This window comes from Bos indicus, chromosome 17 (genome assembly GCF_029378745.1).
Source record: "Bos indicus isolate NIAB-ARS_2022 breed Sahiwal x Tharparkar chromosome 17, NIAB-ARS_B.indTharparkar_mat_pri_1.0, whole genome shotgun sequence".
In the NCBI taxonomy this organism is placed as follows: domain Eukaryota; kingdom Metazoa; phylum Chordata; class Mammalia; order Artiodactyla; family Bovidae; genus Bos; species Bos indicus.
Genome location: NC_091776.1, coordinates 17,464,295 through 17,481,237, shown reverse-complemented (window position 1 = coordinate 17,481,237; position 16,943 = coordinate 17,464,295). Strand labels below are relative to the sequence as shown.

General features: G+C 38.7%; 1 protein-coding gene and 1 long non-coding RNA gene across 5 annotated transcripts in view; one reads left to right on the top strand and one right to left on the bottom strand.

Annotated features, from left to right (window-relative positions):
• LOC139176693 (uncharacterized) overlaps nt 1–4,706 on the bottom strand; it is a 136,344-nt gene extending 131,638 nt beyond the window's left edge. Inside the window, exon 1 of one of the 2 annotated variants that reach the window (XR_011561100.1) lies at nt 4,512–4,706. This is a non-coding gene — a long non-coding RNA (uncharacterized lncRNA). The other variant, XR_011561099.1, reaches the window with a different exon arrangement.
• SCOC (short coiled-coil protein) lies at nt 4,648–16,556 on the top strand. Of its 3 annotated transcripts, none has more exons than XM_019977777.2 (4): nt 4,648–4,843; nt 13,036–13,107; nt 13,476–13,556; nt 14,985–16,556. In XM_019977777.2, exons 1-4 carry the CDS (start codon nt 4,663–4,665, stop codon nt 15,125–15,127), a joined length of 477 nt encoding a protein of 158 aa, XP_019833336.2. In that variant the 5' UTR covers nt 4,648–4,662; the 3' UTR covers nt 15,128–16,556. The 3 variants fall into 3 exon arrangements, with proteins under 3 accessions (XP_019833336.2, XP_019833335.2, XP_070625189.1); XM_019977776.2 differs by having other exon boundaries at nt 13,473–13,556; XM_070769088.1 differs by having other exon boundaries at nt 4,725–4,839; nt 13,473–13,556.
• The last annotated feature ends 387 nt before the right edge of the window (nt 16,557–16,943 follow it).

The window sequence follows — 16,943 nt, the reverse complement described above, 5'->3', positions numbered from 1 at the left end:
ATACTGATATCTGTTTTTTGGGGGGCACCATTTGTTGAAAAAAGAACTATCCTTTCTCAGGGAATTATCTTGGTATCATAGTGAAAATCAACTGACCATATATAATATGTATAGGTTTATCCTTAGATGCTATTGTTTCATTTATCTATGTGTCTATCTCCATAGCAACACTCCATTTATTTTATTGCTTTAGCTTTATAATAAAGCTTGAAATAAGGTAGCATAAGTCCTCTAACTTTGTTCTTACAGAACTGTTTTGGCCATTGTAGATTCTTTGTATTTCCATATGAATTTTAGAATCAGCTTTAGAACATGATTACTGAGAGAAATGAAACTCATGGGGCCAGCATCACAATTGCCCAGGCTCCCTGTCTAGGGACAACTGATGGATTTGATTTCCTAGTCATTTGTTGAGGACTCCACGTCTATGTTCAGTTTTATATTTTTTAATGTCTTCATCTACTTTTGGTATCAGAGTAATGCTGTTCTTATAAAATGTGTTGGGAAGTGTTCTGTCCTATTTTATTTTCTGGAAGAGTTTATGGCGAACTGATAAAATTCTGACAATAATTAGAAGAATTTACCAGTGACATCATTTGAATATATAGTATCTTTTGTGGGAAGATTAATCTGGTAATGACACTTCAAAATACAGATAAATTTTAAAATATGGACAGAGAACTATTCACATCATCTGTTCTTGTTGAGTGAGCTTTAATTTTTTTTTCTTTCAGGGATTTGTCCATTTTATCTAAATTATCAAACTTATTGGCATAGGTTGTTATTAATAGTCTCTCATTAGCCTTTTAATGTCTATAGAATCTATAATGATGCCCCCTCTTTTATTCTTGATATCTGTAATTTATAGTGTCTTCTCTTTCTTCCTAGATAAATTTGCCTAGAGCTTTTAATTTTACTGTTCCTTTAAAAGAACCATCTTTTGATTTCATTGGTTTTTTCCTACTGTTTTAAAGTTTTTCAACATGATTAGTTTTTACTCTATATTCTTTCCAACTGCTTGTTTTGAGTTTAATTTGTCCTTCTTTTCCTAATTTTTTCAAGTGAACACTTAGATTCTTATTTTGAGACCTCCCTTGTTTTCTCATATAAGCATTTAATGGTAAGGAAATATCACAAAGCACTGCTTTCATTGCATCTCATAAATTTGACATGTTTACATTTTAATTAAAAATATTTTCTAATTTCTCTTGTGACTTCTCTTGTGACTCACATTTTGTTTAGAAGCATGTAGTTTAATTTCCAATTACTTGGGTTTTTTAAAAATATCTTTTTGTTATTGATTTCTAGTTTAATTTCTTTGGGGGCAGAGAAAATATTTTGTCATGACTTTAATCATTTAAACTTTGTTGAGGTTGTTTTATGGTCCATTTTGGTGAATATTCCATGTGCACTTAAAAAGAAGACATGTGTCCTAGTTATTGGGTGGAATGTTCTAGAAATGTCAAATAGGTTAAATATATTGATAGAATTTTCATTCAGGTCTTCTATATCAATAGATCCCACTCTGTTGAAACCACCTTTGTAAATTCCAAAAGTATTAATGCCAGTATCCCACCTTAAAGACTAAAATTTTAATAAGGGTGGGATGTATCATTTGATAACTCTTGCTCTTTGAAGTCATTAGGAGATTTCCACGTGACTCTAATGTGAAGGTAAGCTTCAGACCTGGATCTGTATCCTTATAGATTTTCTGTACATTTGTTTTACAAATTACAGAGAGTGAAGCCATGAACTTTCCAACTACTGTTGTGGGCTAGTTTCTTATTTCAGTTCTATCCGTTTTTCCTTCAGTGCCATTTTGTAGCTGTTAGGATTTGTATCTTTTTAATGAACTGATCCCTTTATCTTGTTTTAATATCAATCTCCCTGGTACTAGTGAAGGTAAACATTAAAAAAAAAAATCTTTCTGACCACTAAGTTTTCCTCTTCTGTGAGTTGCCTGTTTATGTTATTTGAATATATTTTTTATCTTTGTTGAGATTCTTTATATTTTCAGAACTTTATTCTTTCAGTCTGTGGCTTGTTTTTAACTTTATTTAAAATGTCTTCTTGTCTGTGTATAAAACAATCAAAATTTAAAATCTTTCCTAACGAATGGTACTGTTTTGTCTGGTTTAACAAATTCCTCCTTACAGTGATGTCATAAAGATACCTGTTTTTTCCTAAAAGTTCAGAATACATATTTACTTCACACTGCATATTTATTTCATTTGTAATTCAATTTTATTTGTGGTGTGAAATCAGGATCTAACCTCATATTTTTATATGAATAGCCAGTTTAACTAAAACCACCATAATCTGTCTTTTCTATAGGATATTAACAAAGTTATTGTGCCAATTTTACTATGAAGAAGAGGAAACAATAGTTTTTCCCACAACTTCACTAACATTTCTTCCTTACCAAACACCTTTATTGGATACCAACTTCCAGCTACAGGCACTTGCCTTTCTAACTTTCTTTATGTCTGTCCTTGTGTTAATACTGCACTTTAAAAAGTTGCTTTTAAAATAGAATTTCAATATGATCTAGCAAGTCCACTTGTTATATACTCAAGAGAACTGAAAGTAGAGTATCAAAGAGATATTTGCATATATTGCATTCAAAGCAGCATTCATAATAGCTAAAAGTTATAAACAACTCAAGTGTCCACTGAAGGATGAATGGATAAAATGTGGTATACACATACAGTGAACTAATATTCAACCTTAAAGAAGAAATTCTAATACAACATGGATAAACTTTGAGGATGTTATGCTAAGCAAAATAGGTTAGTCACAAAAGACAAATACTGTATGATTCCACTTAAATAAGGTGCCTAAAATAGTCAATTGATAGAGACAGAAAGAGTGATGCTAGGGGCTAGCAGTAGAGGTGAAGTGGGGAGTTGTTGTTTAATGGGCACAGAGTCTCAGTTTTGAAAGATGAACAAAGTTCTGGGAATTGGTTGCACAATGAGAATATACTTAGCACTACTGAACTGTACACTTTAAAACAGTTATTTACATGGTAAATCTTTTATGTATGTTTTACCCTATTTAAAACCAAAAGAAAAAACACCCCCCAAACCTGTTCATCTAGGGGGGTAAAAATCTGCTTTTAATAGTTCTCATAGTCTTCGGTGTTCTGCAGTTTCACCATAATGTATCCAGGTATGGAATTCCTGCTCAAGAATAAGTGTTCTTGAATCTAACTCAACTACTCCATAACCCGGAAAAATTCTTAGTTATTATTCTTTGAATGCTGCCCACACCCATCCTCTCTAGCCTCTCATTTTGACACTATTAGACTTACGTTGAACCTTTCTTATTTCCCATTTACTTAGTTCCTGCACTGAAGTCTAGTAAATTTTCCTCATGGTGTCCATCTTAGTTCCAGTGGAAGGTATAGTTCTCCAACACTGAATGGAAAATTTTTTTAATATATTCCTTAAAGGAAATAAGGCTCAAGGTCAGCAAACTGTGCTAGAAGTAAAAAGTTAAGAAACCAAGTAGATGTAAGGCTCACCTCTACAACTCAGGAGAAAGTGTCAACGCCGAAACAATAACAAATGTTAAAAACAAGCAGGATATGGTTTTTAGTCTATGGGAACTCAAACAGAATTTGTATCCTACTGTTGTGTGAAAATTGTATAAATCATTATGTTTAATTGGTTCATAGTGCTTCTCAGGCCTACTATATCCTTCTATTTTTCTGTCTATTCATTGTTAACTTTTGAGAGTTTGATATTGAAACTCCAACCAAAAATTTTAATTCATCTACTTAAAAAATCATTGCAATATATAGTGGAACTATATATTACTTTGTTCTGTATTTTCCCAGTATCCTGTAAATGTGTTATCATACTTTCATTCATAACTTAAGAAAAATAAAAAATTAAACAATAAACACATTTGAATTGGAAAAACAATAACGACAAAACAGGATGCTGCTTTGTGTCAGGTGCTGGGTATGTGTGATTGGTATCAAGTCGGTAACATTATATCCCAAAGGCTCGCACACAGCATTTCATACTTTGTCTATGACCTTGAGCAGGACATTAGTTTACTCTTAAGCTTCTTTCTGTGGGTTGCTGGGAGGATCAAATATTATAAAGTGAGCAAAAGTGCTCTATACCAAAGTAGTATTAAGGTATTTTCTCAATTCTAAAATATTATTAAGTGGTCGGGCGCACTAATGGATTTTAAATGGGGGAAGATACGAAGATGACTTATCCATTAGAGTTATACTTAAAGAGCTTTCAGATTTGGAAAATTAAAAATATGGCAAAGTCTGCTTTTAGAATTGAAAACCACCGTACTTTCTCTGCTATTATGTCCAGACATGCCCTTGTCTTAAATTTGAAGGATTTCTCTCTCTGGCGCAGAGTTCAGTTTTACCGACCTCATTCCTGACAGCTGTCAGAATTTACCACAGATTTCTTGACCCCATTTTCAGGGACCTGCTGAGACTTGAGAAGCTACCTCTATCGGACAGGCTTTCACACGCTTACCTTAGCTAATGTACTGTCATTGGCTGTTGCTCTTCCCGGACCCGCCTACAACGATCTCAACTCTGATTGGATACCACTGTCCTGTCCTTTTGTTATGGCAAAAGGTGGATCTGAGGCTTTGGGATAGGACGATTGGGGCGTCGGGAAGCTAATGCGCAGGCGTGTTTTCTTGAGTGGTGATTGGCTGGCAACAGGGCAGGCAGGGGCGGGACTCCTGGCTCGGCGCACGCTCTGTGGGCGGAAAGGGTGGGGCTGCCGGTGCCAGTTGGTCCAAGTGTTCAGGCCTGAGGCGTCTTACCGAGCCCTCCCCCTGCCGGCGCCTCAGAAGGCAGGTGAGGGTTGTCGTGGACCTCGAAGGGCCCGGCTTCGGCGGCTGGAATTGCGGCCTCTATACTGCTGAGGGCCTGGAGGGCGGGGTGGGCTGGACGCTGGCCGGCGCATCGGGGACCGGGGAAGAGCGCCTAGGCATTTGATGGGCGGCTGAGGCCTGGCTCCCCGGAGAACTCCTGCGCAACCTCTCTTTCTCATCCTCTCAGTACTGGGCCCAGAGGTTCCTTTGTGGAGGGTCGCCGGCGGTCCTTCGCGCGGGCTTGCTGTCGCCTTGTCCCCGCCGCTCCGGAGTCTAAGGACTCTGTCCAGCCCTGAAATGGGACTGTGGGAGGGAGTGTTCGGGTGGGATGGGACCTGGCTCGCCTGGACCTGCTGAGAACTCGGAGATGGGGGGAAAGGACGCCCAGGCGGGGAGGGAGGCAAGAGAGCGGTAAAACCAGGATTGGCGGCATCTTGTTAGGCTCTGAAAGTAGCTCTCGGTTTAGTTTCTCAATGACCATCTTTCTCAAGGTCTTCATGGACACATCTAGGGGAGTTAGGATTGGAGGAGAAACAAGGGACATCCCTGAAAGACAGGGTTTTGTTGTTTAATGTATCGATTCTGGTACTATGACGTAATAATATTAAGGACAGATGCTGTGTTTCCAACGCTGAATCTGTACCTGAGATAAAGCTATGCTTCTATATTCTGTGCCTGTACTCATTCATTGATTAAAGCCAGCATAGCTAGCCACTCTGGGGATCCCGTTTATGAGCAAATCCTTGTTTGGGCAATCAATCCCTTAATTTTGAAGAATTTAAAATTGGATTTATTTAACCAGAACAAGTCAGAATTTGAAGGTACCTGAAAAAACTTTGATAGTCGATGCAACTTGAAGGGTATGGAACTTACATTTAGGTTTTTAGATAGCAGAAATAGCAAGAAAATTTGACATTAAGGGTTGTAAAATGTTTTGCAAATTTAGATTAAGGCCATGTTAAAGTGCCTTCTGTTGTGTAATACAGGGATTTTATAGTTAGATCTGAGTTCAAATTCTTGATACAGACTTTGGCTGTAAAATCTAAGAAAAATACGTAGCCTTTCTGAGATTGTGTCCACATTTATAAATTGCCATGTCCTGTTGATTTGATGAACTAATAATATGTGTAAAACATTTAGTATATTAAAGCACAGTGACTTTTAGTAGTCTTGCTGCTGCTGCTGCTAAGTTACTTCAGTCGTGTTCGACTTTGTGCGACCCCGTAGACGGCAGCCCACTAGGCTCCCCCGTCCCTGGGATTCTCCAGGCAAGAATACTGGAGTAGGTTGCCATTTCCTTCTCCAATGCATGAAAGTGAAAAGTGAAAGTGAAGTCGCTCAGTCGTGTCTGACTCTTAGCGACCCCATGGACTGCAGCCCACCAGGCTCCTCCGTCCATGGGATTTTCCAGGCAAGAGTACTGGAGTGGGTTGCCACTGCCTTCTCCATTTCGTAGTCTTACTAGTTCATTAATAAATGGATCATAGATGATGACAATCAGTTTTAGATGTAGAAAAGTGAGTGGTTGTGGATATCAGAGAAAAGTCTCAAAAGCTCAGGTCTCAGATGTGAGCATACCAGTGGTGATGTGGGAAAAACTAGACTGGGACGTTGACTATATGTAGCCTTGGCTCTGTGTAACTACTACTATGATCGTGGGTACGCCATTATCATCTTGGCCCTGGCTTATTTGTGAAAATCAGATTTAGATTGTAGATTTTTTTTCTAAAATTCTTTTTGTGACTTGTATTAGAGCTAAAAGGCAGAGACGATACAGTTCAGTTCAGTCGCTCATTCGCGTCCGACTCTTTGTGACCCCATGGACTGCAGCACGTCAGGCCTCCCTGTCCCATCCCCAGCTCCCAGAGCTTGCTCAAACTCATGTCCATCAAGTCGGTGATGCCATCCAACTGTCTCATCCTCTGTCGTCCCCTTCTCCTCCTGCCTTCAATCTTTCCCAACATCAGGGTCTTTTCAAATGAGTCAGTTCTTCACATCAAGTGGCCAAGTATTGGAGTTTCAGCTTCAGCATCAGTCCTTCCAATGAACATTCAGGACTGATTTCCTTTAGGATGGACTGGTTGGCTCTCCTTGCAGTCCAAGGGACTCTCAAGAGTCTTCTTCAACACCACAGTTCAAAAGCATCAATTCTTTGGCGCTCAGCTTTAGCGTCTGCCTGCAATGTGGGAGACCCAGGTTCGACTCCTGGGTTGGGAAGATCCCCTGGAGAAGGAAATGGCAATCCACTCCAGCACTCTTGCCTGGAAAATCCCATGCACGGAGGAGCCTGATAGGCTGCAGTCCACGGGGTCGCAAAGAGTCGGACACGACTGAGTGACTTCACTTTGACTTTTCACTTTGTTTATAGTCCAACTCTCACATCCATACATGACCACTGGAAAAACCATAGCTTTGACTAGACGAACCTTTGTTGGCAATGTCTCTGCTTTTAATAGCTGTCTAGGTTGGTCATAACTTTTCTTCCAAGAAGCAAGCATCCTTTAATTTCATGGCTGCAGTCACCATCTGCAATGATTTTTGGAGCCAAAATAAAGTCTGTCACTGTTTCCCCATCTATTTGCCATGAAGTGATAGAACTGGATGCCATGATCTTAGTTTTCTGAATGTTGAGTTTTAAGCCAACTTTTTCAGTCTCCTCTTTCACTTTCATCAAGAGGCTCTTTAGTTCTTCACTTTCTGTCATAAGAGTGGTGTCATCTGCATATCTGAGGTTATTGATATTTCTCCTGGCAATCTTGATTCCAGCTTGTGCTTCATCCAGCCCAGGGTTTCTCATGATGTATTCTGCATATAAGTTAAATAAGCAGGGTGACAATATACAGCCTTGACATACTCCTTTCCCTATTTGGAACCAGTCTGTTGTTCCCTGTCCAGTGCTGTTGCTTCCTGACTTGCATACAGATTTCTCAAGAGGCAGGTCAGGTGGTCTGGTATTCCCATCTCATTAAGAATTTCCCAGAGTTTGTTGTGGTCCACACAGCGAAAGGCTTTGGCACAGTCAATAAAGCAGATGTAGATGTTTTTCTGGAACTCTCTTGCTTTTTCCATGATCCAGCAGATATTGGCAATTTGATCTCTGGTTCCTCTGCCTTTTCTAAATCCAGCTTGACCATCTGGAAGTTCATGGTTCACATACTGTTGAAGCCTGGCTTGGAGAATTTTGAGCATTACTTTACTAGTGTGTGAGATGAGTGCAATTGTGCAATAGTTTGAATATTCTTTGGCATTGCCTTTCTTTGGGATTGGAATGAAAACTGACCTTTTCCAGTCCTGTGGCCACTGCTGAGTTTTCCAAATTTGCTGACATAGTCAGTGCAGCATCATCTTTTAGGATTTGAAATAGCTCAACTGGAATTCCATCACCTCCACTATCTTTGTTCATAGTGATGCTTCCTAAGGCCTACTTGACTTCACATTCCAGGATGTCTGGCTCTAGGTGATTGATCATACTATCGTGATTATCTGGGTCGTGAAGATCTTTTTTGTACAGGTCTTCTGTGTATTCTTGCCACCTCTTCTTAATATCTTCTGCTTCTGTTAGGTCCCTGCCATTTCTGTCCTTTATTGTGCCCATCTTTGCATTAAGTGTTCCCTTGGTATCTCTCATTTTCTTGAAGAGATCTCTGTTGCTACTGCTGCTGCTAAGTCGCTTCAGTCGTGTCTGACTCTGTGCGACCCCATAGACAGCAGCCCACCAGGCTCCCCTGTCCCTGGGATTCTCCAGGCAAGAACACTGGAGTGGGTTGCCATTTCCTTCTCCAAAGAGATCTCTGGACTTTCCCATTCTATTGTTTTCCTCTACTTCTTTGCATTGATGGCTGAGGAAGGCTTTCTTATCTCTCCTTACTGTTCTTTGGAACTCTGCATTCAAATGGATATGTCTTTCCTTTTCTCCTTTGCCTTTCACTTCTATTCACAGCCATTTGTAAGGCTTCCTTAGACAACCATTTTGCATTCCTTTTCCTTGGGGATGGTCTTGCTCCCTGCCTCCTGTACAATATCACGAACCTCCGTCCATAGTTCTTCAGGCACTCTATCAGATCGAATCCCTGGAATCTATTTATCACTTCTGCTGTATAATCGTAAGGGATTTGATTTAGGTCATACCTGAATGTCTAGTCTTTTTCCATACTTTCTTCAGTTTAAGTCTGAATTTGGCAATAAGGAGTTCATGATCTGAGCCACAGTCAGCTCCCAGTCTTGTTTTTGCTGACTATATGGAGCTTCTCCATCTTTGGCTGCAAAGGAATATAATCAGTCTGATTTTGATATTGACCATCTCGTGATGTCCATGTATAGAGTCTTCTCTTGTGTTGTTGGAAGAGGGTGTTTGCTATGACCAGTGCGTGCTCTTGGCAAAACTCTGTTGGTCTTTGCCTTGCTTCATTCTGTCCTCCAAGGCCAAATTTGCCTGTTATTCCAGGTATTTCTTGACTTCCTACTTTTGCATTCCAGTCCCCTATAATGAAAAGGACAATAGCTAACATTAATGAGTATTGTTGCAGTTACATTATATATTGGGCTCCCCAGGTGGCTCCAAATATAATGTGACTGCAACAATACTCACATTAAATATATCAACTCATGAAATTCTCACAACAAAACTGTGAGGTACATACTGTTTTTACCCTCGTTTTACAGATGAAGAACCTGAGACTGAGATGTTTACCTAAGGTTCCAGATCTTATAAGTAGGAGAGGTGGGAATTGAATCCAAATGTGGGCTTCCCTGGTGGCTCAGAGGTTAAAGCATCTTCCTCCAATGCGGGAGACCCGGGTTCGATCCCTGGGTTGGGAAGAGCCCCTGGAAAAGGAAATGGTAACCCACCCCAGTATTCTAGCCTGGAGAATCCCATGGATGGAGAAGCCTGGTAGGCTACAGTCCACGGGGTCACAAAGAGCTGGACACGACTGAGCAACTTCACTATCACTATAATCTAAATCCAGCAGGGACTTATAGGGCAGAAGGAAAAGAGGGCGTTAGAGGATGAGATGGCTGGATGGCATCACCAATGCAATGGCCATGAACTTGGGCACACTTGGGGAGATGGTGAGGAACAGGGAGGCCTGGCATGCTGTAGTCCATGGGGTCACAGAGTCTGTAACACTACTGGGTGACTGAACAACAGTAACTGTCTAAGTCCATGCTCTTAATCACTGTGCTAACTGCCTCTTTAGCTTACCAGGTGGCACTAGTGGTAAAGAACCCATGTGCCAATGCAGAAGGCACAAGAGATGTGTGTTTGATCCATGGGTCAGATCCCCTGGAGGAGGGCTTGGCACTCCACTCCCATATTCTTGCCTGGAGAATCCCGTGGACAGAGGAGCCTGGTGGGCTATAGTCCATAGGGTTGCAGAGTCAGATACGACTGAAGGGACTTAGCACTCACGCAAATTGCTTCTTATGAAGAGGATGTTATGGTCCTGTTGGCCGTGCCAGAAAAGAAAGTAGAGGTGTATTTGGTAAGATGATAGCCTTTGGTCACAGCTGACTGTGTGGGTATGGAAAATGGCTCTATACTAATATTTGCCACGTTTCTAGACCCTCGTTCTCTCCATACTTCTGCTCCCTGGACTTAATTATCAAAATAATTCTAGATTCTCTTCTACTGACCAAGGTTAGGTAAAGATAGGCACCAAAATTTACTGTGACTTTTGAAAAAGTTTTATGAGATCTGACCTCAGCTTAGGTCAGAATTGAGGAATCCCAGACAATTGTATCCATTGTGGAGAGCTAAGGTACATTTTCGATGAACAGACCAGCCTTAGCACCTCATGTTTATTTTGGTGTTCCCACACTTGAGATACTTTGGTGTGGAGTCTCTTTTCATGTCAGATTTGGATTTATGTGTACGAGCAGGAGTTGAAGATGAACTATTTTAAGAGCACACTTGACATAGAATTGGATTGATATGATAGTAACTATCAGATCAGATCAGTCGCTCAGTTGTCTCCAACTCTTTGCGACCCCATGAATCGCAGCACGCCAGGCCTCCCTGTAATTTTATGGTTGAAAAGGTCAGTTTTGTGTCGAGTGCATATTATGACATACTACTGTGCTAATTTAGGCATTGCAAAGTTTGAGGATTGGTCCTATTTTGAAGGAAATAAAATCCATGGCTGAAATACTTTGCTATGAAGAGCTCAACAAATCTTTTGATCCCATATATACAGTAAATCTGTTTATTACTCTAAATTTCATGATAGACTTGGAATATATACTAGTAGTGTTTTGAGACCCATCTATTTGATCACATCACAGTAAGAAAAATGGGCTACTTGTCTTTTTGTTGTTGTCATGTAGAGACAGCTGGTAGTGCTCTGGTCGGCTTTATTAAAGGGGAATGCTGTTTTGCACAGGGATGCTATGTATAGTTGGGCAGGTTTTGCATTGTTCAGCCCTCAGGGCAGTCTTACATGGACTGTGCTGTGAGTAGTGCTCTCCTGGGTTATGTGATACATTCTGTAGCACTGTCCTCATGCCCTGATTTTGTGCTCTTCTTCCTCCCCAGTCTTGATGTGCTTCTCTGAGAATAATTTTTTCTTTAATAAATCCCCTCCACCCCATTTTATGCCTTATTAAATTTTTTCAAAGTCAAGCTGTTGATGAGCCATGCATAGATTTTTCGATTGTTTGGGTTATATGTGGCCAGAATTTCAGAAACGGGCTTCTTTTCCTTACCTACTACATTAATCGGTCTGGAACACTTTGCTTTTATGGAAGACTTTTTTGGTTTTAGTATTAGATGAAAACAGAGGCAAAAGAAGTATAACCCATCCCTATACTAGATCTGACTTTAAAATCGAGTGCATTGATTTTGTGTTTATCTGTTGCTTTGATTTGTGTATTATCTCTTTTCAGCTGTCATGAAAATCCTATTTCAGGTGTATTTTTAAAAAGACTGAATATTAGATATTTGGAGCATTTAATATACAGGTTTCTCCCTACTCTCTGAAAGGAGACCATTCCTACCTCTTCGAAGCTGAAATGGCATAAAGTGATGAAGCAGTTGTCTTAGGACACACCTTGCTAACAGATGCACAAAAGAGGGAGAACGGACAGATGCTCACAGACACAGTTCAGAGCTACGGCAGCTTGATGCTGAGATGCTAAGTGTAGTTCTCGGGGCAGGAGCGCCCACAGTGAGGGCTGTTTCTAACACCCTGTTGCTAAACAAACACTGAAGGCTTTTTTTGCTTTTTGCCTTTTTTCATGAAAGCGAAAACCCTCGCAGATTTTTTTTGTTTAGCAAAACCAGGTCCTAATGTAGGTCTTTTATACAAGTGCACTGGCATTAAGTAAAACTTAAAACCTGGAGATACCTGTATTATGTAACAGGGGAAATAGCCAAGTTGATGGCTGTTGCTGCTGAGTAGTCCCAAAGTCACTTACTTTTGCTTTTGACTGTTAGCTCTGTCGTCCCTCCCAGACAAGTAGTTGAAGCGGTATGAAAGTGCTCTTCTCTTGGGCAAGGGCCGAATCAAGTTTTCACTGCTAACACCCTTCCTCTTCAATTATGAAGACACTTTGATTAAATGGAGAGGAGTAATTTGTACGGTCTTCAAATACTATAAAGGATTGAATAACTTACAGAATTTTTGAGAAAAATTTTTGTGATCAGTCTATTTGGATATATGTATCAGCAGACGTGTGTGTGTACACACATTTTTGTTCAGTTGACCCTTCAACAACAGGGGGATCAGGGGTGCTGACCTTCTGCACAATTGAAAATCCACATACAACTTTATAGTCAACCCTTCGTATATCCAATTCCACATCTGCAGATTGAATCAACTGCAGGTCGAGTAATTCTGTAATAGTGTTTATTGAAAAAAATCTGAGTGTAAGTGGACCTGCATGGTTCAAAACCTTGGTGAAGGGTCATCTGCGTGTGTGTGTGCATCTATACCCATCTACATGTCTTACCTAAAACTTTCTCTGAAGTACAGAGAACCAGAGAATTAAAACCATGTGTAAAAGATGTGCGGGAGAACAGCCCTAATGCTGGCTACGTGGGAAGACTTGGGGTAGTTTTATCAAATATTATTTTTATTCCATTTGTATTTAGTTAATTCTTTAATAATGCTATGTGTAAAGGAGGTTTAATATCTCTTTTGGACTGAGTGATATCTATGTTTCTTTTTCTTATTGCAGACCATTCATCAAGAATTTTGTATCCAAGGCGCAGAAGTTTGTTACCGAAGATGATGAATGCTGACATGGATGGTATGTTCTTTGTTTTCCTTTTTATATGTTTTGTGGCAGACACATTGCTTTATTAAGCAATGTAAAGAGCAGAGAAGCAGTATTTAGAAGGAAGGCTTGATCTTAGCCAGTTGTACTTATTTATAATCCTATCTAGTTCTAGAAAGAATTTAAGGCAGCTTCCATTCTTTAACTGTAAGATGTTGGTAAAGCACTTTACCTTCACTTTGGTGTTGTCATCTGTGATGTAGGATCCATCTTTTATTTTACAGGGCTTTTGTGTAAGTCAAGGAAGATAATAAATGTAAAACATTTTGCAGATCTTTTATGTGCTGTATTACACAAATGGTAGTTAATAATAGTAAATCTGAACCTTTTCATTACAGCAGTTGATGCTGAAAATCAGGTGGAACTGGAGGAAAAAACACGACTTATTAATCAAGTATTGGAACTCCAACACACACTTGAAGGTTAGCTTGCATTTTGCAGTTTTCTTGACTAACATCCAGGTATTGAAATTGCAAGCATTTATGTTGCTAATTTTGTTACTGTGCCCAGTTTTAAAATGTATAAACTTCAAAGTTTACTTCAGTGGTTTGTTTATCCTGCCTGTAGCTTTGACTGGTGATTTTTAAAACACAGTTCTGTCTCAATAAGGAAGTCAAATAGTGTTCTTGTGCTTCCCTCTTTAAGGTCTAACATAATAGGAGCACCCCTTTTAAGTCCCTGAATGGTATTATTAAGTCCACTTTAATAAAGTTTAAATGAAAGTAAAAACAGTGTATTAGCCACAGAGATTATAAGGGAACTTACCTGAGTCTTTTCATTTTCTAAATGTCTTCTATAAAGTCAATTGCACCACCAAAATATCTTTTGGTTTTGGATGAATTTACGAGGTGGTGGTTTTTTAAAATCAGGTTGAGCAGATCATGTCACTCCAGTGGCTTCCCTTCTCATGGGTAATGAAAACCAAGTCCCTTTCTGGAAGTCTCTTATTTCCCTTTTACCTCTCAGAGTCCTGTGGCACTCTTGACTCAATCATCCTACCTTAGACACTCCAGCCTCCTTGCTTCTCCTCAGGGTCTTAGCAGTTGCTGTTTCCCTGTGTTTGACTCACCCTTAGTCATTTGCATATCTGTGTGACTTGTTCCCTCACTTCCTTTAGGTCTCTGGTGAAATTTCCTTAATCAGAACAGCTGTCCTTGGCTACACTATAGAAGGACCACTTCCCTTTGCTTCCTGTGATCCTTATCCTTCTTGCTTTTTCTCCAGAGCCCCCTAAATGCACCTGTGCTCACACGCACACCACAGTGTCAACTCTGTAAGGGCAGGGCCTTTTTGTTACTATCGCTACTGGAAAAGTGCTTGTCTACTAGAAGGCGCTGAGTAACTCAGCTGCTGAGTGACTGAACAGACGTAGTATCTCTTCATCGTCAAGGCCTGCTCTTTTGAATTTCTTGCTAATGCAAAAATACAAAATGATGAATTGCTTGGAAACTGACGGCCTATATCCAGTATGTAAATTTAGTTATATTCACCTACTACATTTTTTTAAACACTTCTACTTAAGAATTACAGTTTTATGATGCTAAGATATGAACCAAACTTCACATTTTAAAAACAGTATTTTAAAAAAATAGCCATTTTAAGAATTAACTACTTAACAAAAATGCTGTTTGCAAAGTATAACATTTAACCTAATGTGAAATCTCTTTTTAGGAATTGGCTCTTGATTCGTACTCAGCTTACTTTGTTTACATAACTTCTAAAGTAGTCTTAATTTAAAAACAGAAAATTCAAGGACTGTGGTATTTAAGAGTAAATCTTAATAAGCAGTATGGAATATGGAGTCATTGTCATCACTTTATTGATATTTCACTTTTTAATTTTTGATATAGATCTGTCTGCAAGAGTAGATGCAGTTAAGGAAGAAAATCTGAAGCTAAAATCAGAAAACCAAGTTCTCGGACAATATATAGAAAACCTCATGTCAGCTTCTAGTGTTTTTCAAACAACTGACACAAAAAGCAAAAGAAAATAAGGGATTGATATCTCTTACGTCTTACGGAATTGCTGCTGATCTTTTTTTTTCTTTAAAACTTGGATAGATTCCAAAAGTTACAGTACTTTTGTTTGTGGCTTCACTGAGTATTTATGAAGATAATGTCAGATCTAGGCAAAATTAAGAGCATAACAGAAGACTTCCATGAGTTTGTGTATTATGTTAGTCTATGAAAATGTGCAAATGTAGAGACTTTATAATTAGAAATGCATATATTTATGAAACTTGAAAATGAATGTTTTATCAAGTTTGTTTTGATTTATAGGGTTAGCATTGTCTTATATTATAGGCATAGAGATACAAGCAAGTAACTACCGTGTTGTGAAAAAGTAACCAAAATCATGTACTAAATGCACAGCTTTATTTACCCTGTCTACCATCGTGTGCCTCTCTTCCATTTGCTTTCTTCCTGTTTTTCCTTCCCCTAGGGAAAAAATTGGTTTCACGTTTGTAAAAAGTAATTTCAGTAGCTAATCATCTAGGAGAGTAGCCTGAACTCTAACTGTTGAAACTTAACCAAAATAAGATACTTTCTCAGTTAGGGCTTATTTATTATGTTTAGTAGTAGTAAGGATAGTAGGTTTCTCTTACATTAATTGAAAATGGAGGCTATAAAAATGAAGATTTTTCTTTGAATTATGGTATGGGGAAGATTTGTTATTAAAAACTTCCTTTGCACAAAATAACCCACTTGGTATCTGAAAAGATGAGTTCTGGTTGTGTGTGTGTGTTTAAAATAAAAAATTTTGAGGAAAAATAGAAATAGGGTGGGAAAAGTACTTCGTAAGTACCTGTAACCAACTCCACATGTTTCTACTCCAGATTTATGTTCTCTCTGGCACAGATTGGATTTTGGAAGGAACATTTTAAAAAATGGATTAAGTTTGGCTAACCTTACGTAAACCACACCTGGAAGAGAATAGAGTTTGGTCTCAGGTTTATTTGTAGTACCAGCAGATCAATTTTGCAAAGTCCATTAAGAGTGGATTAGTATCAGAGTCATGAATAAGATGGGAGAGTTTTACATGTAAACTAATTGATGCTTTCTCAGTATTTTATCACTTCTCCCAGAAGTTTCTGCAAACCCAACTACTGGTTTGCAGAATTTTAGTTACTTAACCGTTTTTTAAAATTTAGTTTAGTAGGTTCCATTTGGTAAGGAAATCAGTAGTTAATTAAAATGTTAAATAGGAAAAGAAATCCACTAATATAGTTTATAGTTATTAAATTTAGGCTAATCATGGAATAATCTTATGTTTGTATTGGTGTAAGATTTGATGACTTTAGCTGTATGAATATATAATAGTCATACTGCAAACATTTTGCATCTCTTTGTGACCTAATTTTCAAACATTTAAAATTGTGTTGCAGTTACGCTTTGCTGTTTAATAAAAAGCTGTTTCAAAAACTGCGTGTGTTTTGATATAGTTGCCTAAGTAACTGAGATACATATAGTGGTGCGGTGTGGTATATTCAGGGTTGTTCCAAGCCACAGTAAGTTTACTTACTGGATGTTTAAGGGAATACTATATTTAAAAAATGATATTATACATTAATTTAAAAAATAAAAGCAAAGAATTCAAAGAGAAGGATCCAAGATTGCCAGGAGAAAGGTGGTTGTCATTTTTTAGATTAGGTTAGGCTAACCTCTTTTAACAAGAGACACAGTGATTAAATATATGGAAGTTTTCTCTTCCAGCTAATGGTTCTGAAGTGAGCATTATAAACTAGAAGGCTTTATGAGCTGGGGATTTCTCTGCCATTTTCAGCCATGGCTTCCAAGTCACATTTGTTT

Bases quoted from the DNA above. Each gene is read 5' to 3' on its own strand.
- SCOC (XM_019977776.2), top strand. From the start codon at position 4,663: ATGCGCAGGCGTGTTTTCTTGAGTGGTGATTGGCTGGCAACAGGGCAG. The intron at 4,844-13,035 runs GTGAGGGTTGTC...TTCTTATTGCAG, and splicing joins GCCGGCGCCTCAGAAGGCAG to ACCATTCATCAAGAATTTTG. The intron at 13,557-14,984 runs GTTAGCTTGCAT...TTTTTGATATAG, and splicing joins ACTCCAACACACACTTGAAG to ATCTGTCTGCAAGAGTAGAT.